Below are 8,112 nucleotides of genomic sequence, written 5' to 3'. Positions count from 1 at the left end.
TGAGACCATGAATGCAGAGTCTTGTTCATCCTCATCTCGTGCAACGTTCACATTTGGTTCATCTTTTTCCTTGTTGCCCTTGATTGGACAATCTTTCTTCCAGTGCCCTTTTTTGTGACAAAAGGCACACTCATCTTTTGCAAGATATCGTCTGTTTGATGATTCTCCTCTGGATTTTGAGCGAGATCTCCCTCGCCCTCGAAATCTTCTAGGGTTTGTTCTGCCTCTAACAGTCAATGCTTCTGACGTTGACTCCTTGTGAACAATTTGGTCCTTCTTCCGATACTCATTGTTCACCAAAGCATTGGACACATCAATGAATTTAATCTTTTCTTTACCATACAGTAAAGTGGTGACAAGATGTTCATATGTGTCAGGCAGTGAATTTAATAACAGTAGAGCTTTATCTTCATCATCAATTTCCACATCTAAATTCTTCAAATCAGCTATCATTTTATTGAAATCATTTAGATGCTCATTCATAGAAGTACCTTTCTTGTGCTGAAAACGGAAGATCCTTTTCTTCAAGTAGAGACGATTCTCTATACTCTTCTTCATAAACTTGTCCTCCAGTGCTTGCCATAATTCCTTTGCAGAGTTTTGTTCTGAAAAGGCGTACTTCTGATCCTTTACAAGACAAAGTCGGATAGAACTGCAAGCCAACCGATTTATCCTTTCCCAGCTTTTATCATCCAGATCCTCTGGTTTATCTTCTAGAGTGAAATCTAAATTCATTTGGACAAGCATATCCATGACTTCACATTTCCACATGCCAAAATTACCTTTCCCATCAAACTTCTCCACCTCAAATTTGGTATTCGATACCGGGATGTATTGTGGAGGTATACTAGCATTCCCCGCTGATTTTTCTTCTGGAATATCAGCCATTAGGACGTCTTTGGATTACAAATGGAATCCCAAAATTGTTAAAACACACACTTTTATGCTCAAAAGTGCCAAAACAGTAACTTCGGTATGCTGTTTAACAAAACGGACACCACGGTTGCGTCCAGAATGGTTGAAAATGCTAGGAACCAACTTGACTCGGCCAAAAACGGGTCAAAAAATCACTGAGTTGGCCAAAAAACCAATCTGACCGAGTTGACTCAGGGAAGGAATATTCTGTCTCTGATAAAGAATATTCTGTCACGGGAATATTCTCTTACTGGTAACGGAATATTCTTATTCTGTCAAGAGAATATTCTGTCACTGTTAGATGACGTGGCTGATGACGTGTCTGATGACAGGGCGATGTGGACCCTCTGTGATGACGTGGATGATGACTCAGCGCCTTCGTGTCGGATGACGTGGCTGTCTTCTCAGGCGAGAATTCCGGCAATGACTGGTTTTTCCGGCAGATTTCCGGCGAAACTTCGGCGAGCTCTACAGGGCTCGTTTCAACTCCGATTTCGACGATCTTTATATCGCCGGACTCGTATGGACGAGAGGAATCTCCGCAGCTGGTCAAAAGCAAGATCTGAGAACTTTGAAAATTCTGCAACTTTGAACAGAGAGCTGAAAAACGTGTTTTTTCAGTGTTCTAGCTTCCCTAATGCTCTGATACCAATTTGTTGTGCATACTGGACCGAAAGCAAACACAAATAAAACACAAACAAACAGATTTACGTGGTTCCCCAAAACCGGGTACGTCCACGGAGGCAGCAGATTGTATATTAATGGAGGAATGATACAAACACTCAACTCAACCCAGTACAATCCCACAAAACCCAGTGTTTCACTCTTACACTCGGTGTTTCACTCTTACACTCGGTGTTTCTCTCAAATCTGCACTTTCTCACTCTCACAGTTGCACTCTCTCTTCTTCCTCTGCACACACACTGCACTCTCTCTTCTCTCTCGTTTTTCTCTTCTGTCTTTTACACATGTTTACAGGAGAAAGGAAAACATAAATATAATGGCTGCAAAGGATAGGGTGGTTGATGGTGGAGAGGGTGGTTGAGAGTGGTTGAGAAAAATGTTGACAATTGCAAATGTTGACAATTTGCTACACAAAGAAGAGGAAGGCAGCTTAATGACTTCGCAATTACACAGTCAAGCTAGTGGACATCTTGACCAACTCTCATTGAATATATGGAGGAGAGACATGCATGTCATATGAAAATCACATTCTGTGAATAATCAATCCTCTTCCTTTCTCAGTTTAAGAAAGATTTAACACGCGAGTTGCCCAGTTCCTCTTAGCCGAGTTTAATATAAATGCATAACAAGCAATGGCTTTCTAAATGAGCTGCAGACATCTCCCGTCAAATATGAGAAAACCACCTCTTAATTATCGAATCGGTTTCTCTGCAAGTTCTATTGCCTTCTTCCTTGCCTTTGTTGTAAACAGAAGGCATAGTAAAAAAAAAAAAAAAAAGCTTCAAACATATTGCAATATTAATTAATTAACAAAAAAACTAATAAAAAAATGATTTTATTGTATTTTTCCCTATAAAACACTATATACTATAATGATTTTTTTTTCCCTTTCGTTTGGGTTTTTTTTCCAATCTATCTTTTTCTTTTCTCAATTTCAATTACATTCTTCAACATTAGATTTATTGAAGATTGGATTCCATAATTTTTTTTCAATTTACTTTTAATGAGTTTTTTTTTCCTTTCAATTTCAATTTCATCATACAATATTAGGTTTATTGGAGATTGTGCTTCATAATTTTTTGTAATTTACTTTTTGTGTGGTTATCTCAGTCTCATTACTTAAATTAGGGGTTTAACGAGTTAACTTGATTACTTCAAGTTTTTTTTTATCCTTTTTTCTAATTGACGTTGTTTTTTATTAATTTTACCCTTCAACAATGAATTAGATTGATTGAGAACTAGACTTCATTATTTAATTTGGTTTGCTTTTTAAGGTTATCTCTATCTCATGACTCGGGTCACCGTTTTGATTGATTAACCCGAGATGACTTAAATCGCTTTTTATATCCTTTTTATAATCGAATCTTTTTCAATTCCATCTTTTAATAGTGAGTTGGTTAATAATTAAGCTTCACAATTTATTTCAATTTGCTTTCTGTTGGGTTATCCCGATCTCATGATCCATGTCACGGGTTTTACGGATTAACTCAGGTTGACTCAAGTTTTTAAAAAAAAAATAGATTTTTTTTTCAATTTCATCTTTCAATATTGGATTTATTGAAAATTGAGTTTCATAATTTGTTTTCTATAGGGTTGGTTATTATACTCTCATGACCGTGGATGTGGATTGACAAATTAACCTAGATTAATTCGAATCGATTTAATATGTTTTCGTCTCAATATTTATAAAAATATCACATCTTGAATATTTATTTTGAGTCAAACTATGTTTTTACCAGTAAATTAAAATGTTTTTAAATTCATCAAATTAATTAAATCATATTGAGTGAATCATCACATGATTTAAAAAAAAAATTAACAATACTTCAATTTTTTCTTACATTAAAAATTTTAAAAAAAATTAAGCGGCCCACAGCATTTCACAGGCGAATGATATAGTAAGCATAAAATACACGTGAAGGTATTGTAACAATATTCAAAACTCAAAAGCATTTGCAACTATGGCACCATGACTTTCAAGCGTGTACCACAAATGACATCTAGATGATGACTGTGGTCCAATCACTCCTCTGGATTGGACTGCGAGGCCTCCAGGACCGTAAGAGATTTCCCAGCTGGATATTGAATAGAATTATAAGGAAAAAAACAAATACAAAACTAGGAATGCTTGGTAAAATATTATTATGCAGCAAGATCCATTACAATGTAATAATATTTTTCTCTTCACTGTACAAGCCAATAAAGTACAAATTAATGGGTAAAATATAAGCTTATTAAACCCAATCAAATTAATAATCTAAGTCTTAATTTTAATTTTTTTGAAAACACTTGTATTATCTTAATATTTTTATTTTAAATGAAAAAAATTAGTTGAGCAACCAATCTAGAATGTTCAACCAATAAAAACATCTAGACCCTCCTAATTCTTACACCCTGCTTGTTCACAATTCATGGTTATACAAATTGACTATAAATGCTGGATCTATGCTAACATAATCTAACTATAAAGATGGAAAGAAAACTAGTTAATTACAATATCCAACTCGAGATTCAACCCCATTCAAGATTAAAGTCATAGATCTAATTTAAGATTTGATTTGATTCAAGTTCTAAATCGACAAATCAATCTAAACTTTAATTTTTTATAATAAAAATCAAAATAATAAGATTTTAGTAAAAAAAAATCATTTATACTAACATATGACCTGAATTTATTATCAAGTCTGAGTTTTATAACTATAATAGAGGTTAATGAGACCACTCATTTCTACTTATATTGTGTCAAATAAAAAGCCACCGCCTGCTTTCTTATATATATAACAAGGCAAGTTAGTGTTTAATTGGTAAAGTGATGTATAGTGTTTTTTAAAAATATTTTTTATTTTGAAATATATTAAAATAAATTTTTAAATTTTTAAAAAAAAATTTAACATCAACATATCAAAATTATTAAAAAGCATTAATTTAATATTTTTTCAAAATAAATAAACTTTTAAAATATATCAAAACACAATTGAAACCTACTACTAAAACATTCACTTGAAACGCATGGAGTAAGGGGCCTAAGGGCCTCCTTAAAAGAAATTGGGAGCACATGTTTTTGACCAGCATTAGATCTTACAACCTACTTTCAACATCCAGGTACATTGATGTCCAAGCATGAAGAATCAAAAGCAACTGGTAGGTTGTTGTAACCTACAAAATATAATTATAATTATGATTTTATTTTCACAAACAAAAATAAATTTGTAATATGATTATAAAAACTAGATTGAATTCAAGAGAAATTTTATTTAATCTTCCTACAATATATTGAAATAAAAAAAATGGGGGATTTAAATAAAAAATTAAAGAAACGAAATTCTAAAAATAAAAATAATAAATTGATATATTATTAACTCAGTTCAAGGGTTTATACATTTCATTTCTATAAATTTTTTGATCATCGAAGTAAAATACATATTATTTCATATCAAGCAAATATATTTAATATACCTTAAAACTGAGGAAAATCGATGAAATTACAAGTAAATTAATTAGACAAAACTCTCTAATTAATATTTACCATCAAGAGAATTTAATATTGAAAGAAATTCTTATTCACTACGCAATAGCCTTAGAAATAAACTCTGTGAAATTATTCTAAGCAAATACATTTGATATCCCTTAAAACTAAGGAAAATCGATGAGATTACAAGTAAATTAATTAAATAAAGCTCTCTAATTAATATTTACCATAAAGAGAACTTAATATTGAAAGAAATTCTCATTCACTACGCAATAGCCTTAGAAGGAAAAGTCCGTGAAATTATTCTAACCAAACATTCAAAAGCTTGATAATTTAAGTTAGGTTATTCTTCTCTAATAAAGTTGTAGCAATCAAAAAAGAACCAACCCGTCCAATTGGTCTTCCCATGTTTTTGTATCTCATTACGTAGCTTTCATGATAAGATCAAGGCTAATTAAAGATGAGGATGTTAAAGGCTATAGAAAACAATCCTCCTGATCCCCTCAAATTCCTTCTCAGAATAAAACTTTTCATCGTTAGTTTTCTTATTAGATCAGGAGACCAATCTCGTCACTTAACTTGCATCTAGATTTCCTCCTTCAAAATAATTTTATCTGACCTGACATCCTTCATACAAGTTGTGGTCCTGGATGTGTAGATGATTGTGGACTTTTAAATCTCATAATTTTGATATCTGAGACTCAAAATATGCTTTTTTAAATCTGTAGTGTGAAAGCAGAGAATCCTGTTGCAGGTAGGATTTCGGCCAGATTTTGTAGATCTGATTAGAGGTCTAAACAAATTTGAATTTCTGCCAATAATACTTTTCTAAAAAGCTTGATATGGTTGCTTTAACTTTGATTCATCTCACATTTAAATTATAAAACTCTAACTTTGTGAAAAACTTGTCACAATAAACCAAGTCATAAACATAAAGAAAATGTTGAATTTTTTATGTTTTAATAATTAATTCATAAATTCACTTAAACATGCCAAACTCATAAAATAACTTTAAATAGGTTCAAATAAATTCAAAAATTATTAAAAAGCATAGTGTAAAAGTAATATAAACATTTATATATTTTTCACTTATCACCACCTATAAGAATACGTATGCAGTAGCAATCCTACTCAGAAAACGAAAAGCAAATAGATAGGTTTGGTTAGAGAAAAGAAGAAGCAAAAAAAAATGAGTAAGAGTCATGTACTGGTCATACCCTATCCCGCTCAAGGTCACATTAACCCAATGATCCAATTCTCCAAGCGCCTAGCCTCCAAAGGACTCCAGGTAACAGCAGTCATCTTCTCAAGCCAGGCGCTGCTCGAGCATACCCAACTTGGCTCGGTCGGAGTTGTGACCATAGATTGTCAGAGTCATGAGGAAGCCAAGATTTCGATAGATGACTACCTAAAACAATTCCAAGCAACGGTGACACTAAAATTGCGAGAACTCGTTGCAGAACTAAAGAATTCTTCTGGATATCCAATATGTTGCCTTGTGTATGATTCACTGATGCCTTGGGTTCTAGAGACAGCTAGACAGCTTGGCCTCAGTGCGGCTTCGTTCTTCACACAGTCATGTGCTGTTGACACTGTCTACTACCACATCCATGAGGGGCAGCTCAAGATTCCACTAGAGAAGTTGCCTCTAACATTTTCACGTCCGCCAGCCCTAGAAATTACTGATCTGCCATCATTTGTGCAAGGTCTGGAATCAAAATCAGAATATTCATCTCTATTGAACCTAGTGGTTAGTCAGTTTTCGAATTTCAGGGAAGCTGATTGGATCTTTGTCAACACTTTCAACACCCTGGAGGAAGAGGTACCACTAAAGATCTCCTCAATATAAGAAGTGCAAGTCTTGATCTGAATCTATGCATGTTAACAAAGCAAACCAATGTGTAATCAAACAAGCAAGCAGTCAACGACTGATTGACAAACAAAGCAACGTAAACGAAAGCAGCAATGATTCAAATACCTATTTCATTTCTTTTTTCTTTGTTAATAAGATGACAACATATTTTCAAGTATGCTGCTTTTTCTTTGTGGCACTAAAAGTTTTGCTGATTTCCATCAGGCGGTAAACTGGTTGGCAAGCCAAAGGTCAATAAAGCCAATAGGACCAACGATTCCATCAGTTTACTTGGACAGGCAGCTGGAGGACGACAGAGAGTACGGTCTCAGCCTCTTCAAACCTAATCTGTACGGTTGCAAGGAGTGGCTAGATTCAAAGGAAACTGGCTCAGTGGTTTATGTGTCATATGGAAGCATGGCTGCACTGGGAGAGGAGCAAATGGCAGAAATTGCTTGGGGCCTAAAGAGGAGTGGCTGCTACTTCTTGTGGGTAGTCAGAGAATCGGAAAAGAAAAAACTTCCAAGCAACTTTGCGGAGGAGTCATCAGAGAAGGGTCTGATTGTGACCTGGAGCCAGCAGCTAGAGGTTCTGGCTCACAAGTCTGTTGGCTGCTTCATGACACATTGTGGGTGGAACTCAACACTCGAGGCGTTGAGCTTAGGAGTACCAATGGTGGCAATGCCACAGTGGACTGATCAACCAACAAATGCAAAGTACATTGCCGATGTTTGGCATGTAGGAGTTAGAGTAGAGGTAAATCAAAAGAGGATTGTCACCAAAGAAGAAGTAGAAAGGTGCATAAGGGAAGTCATGGAAAGTGAAAGAAGTAATGTGATAAGAAAGAATTCTGATAAATGGAAGAAATTAGTCAAAATGGCAGTTGATGAAGGTGGAAGCTCTGATAAGAATATTGAGGAGTTTGTAACTGAGGTCGTGTGCAAGTCCAAAGGAATCATAGAGTGAGGCCCTTGCTGCCTTGATGTGCTACTATAAGATGTTATGTGCATATCAATAAATTATTCATTTCTAAATTTTATGAGCTTTTCAATCTGTTCTTGTAAAAGATGTTGTAGACATCAATGCATCTTCTTGGGGTGATTGTGAATCCATAGATGGGTTAGTAAAAAGATGTTATTGACATCATTATATTTATTCATAATATCTCATGAATCAACATTACTGTTTATAA

General features: G+C 34.3%; 1 protein-coding gene across 1 annotated transcript; it reads left to right on the top strand.

Moving 5' to 3' along the window:
• The first annotated feature begins 6,224 nt into the window (after nucleotides 1-6,224).
• On the top strand, nucleotides 6,225-8,112 carry LOC7459948 (mogroside IE synthase). The gene is made up of 2 exons (XM_002309703.3): nucleotides 6,225-6,890; nucleotides 7,146-8,112. The coding sequence occupies exons 1-2, from the start codon at nucleotides 6,258-6,260 to the stop codon at nucleotides 7,884-7,886; spliced, it is 1,374 nt and encodes a 457-aa protein (XP_002309739.1). The 5' UTR covers nucleotides 6,225-6,257; the 3' UTR covers nucleotides 7,887-8,112.

This window comes from Populus trichocarpa, chromosome 7, assembly GCF_000002775.5.
Source record: "Populus trichocarpa isolate Nisqually-1 chromosome 7, P.trichocarpa_v4.1, whole genome shotgun sequence".
NCBI lineage: Eukaryota > Viridiplantae > Streptophyta > Magnoliopsida > Malpighiales > Salicaceae > Populus > Populus trichocarpa.
Note: the sequence above shows the minus strand (reverse complement) of the source record. Positions and strands in the feature narration are given on the sequence as shown.

What these genes read in the sequence shown, in the direction of transcription:
- LOC7459948 (XM_002309703.3), top strand. Translation starts at nt 6,258, where the DNA reads ATGAGTAAGAGTCATGTACTGGTCATACCCTATCCCGCTCAAGGTCAC. An exon ending in TCAACACCCTGGAGGAAGAG is followed by an intron (nt 6,891 to 7,145) that starts GTACCACTAAAG and finishes GATTTCCATCAG; the next exon opens with GCGGTAAACTGGTTGGCAAG.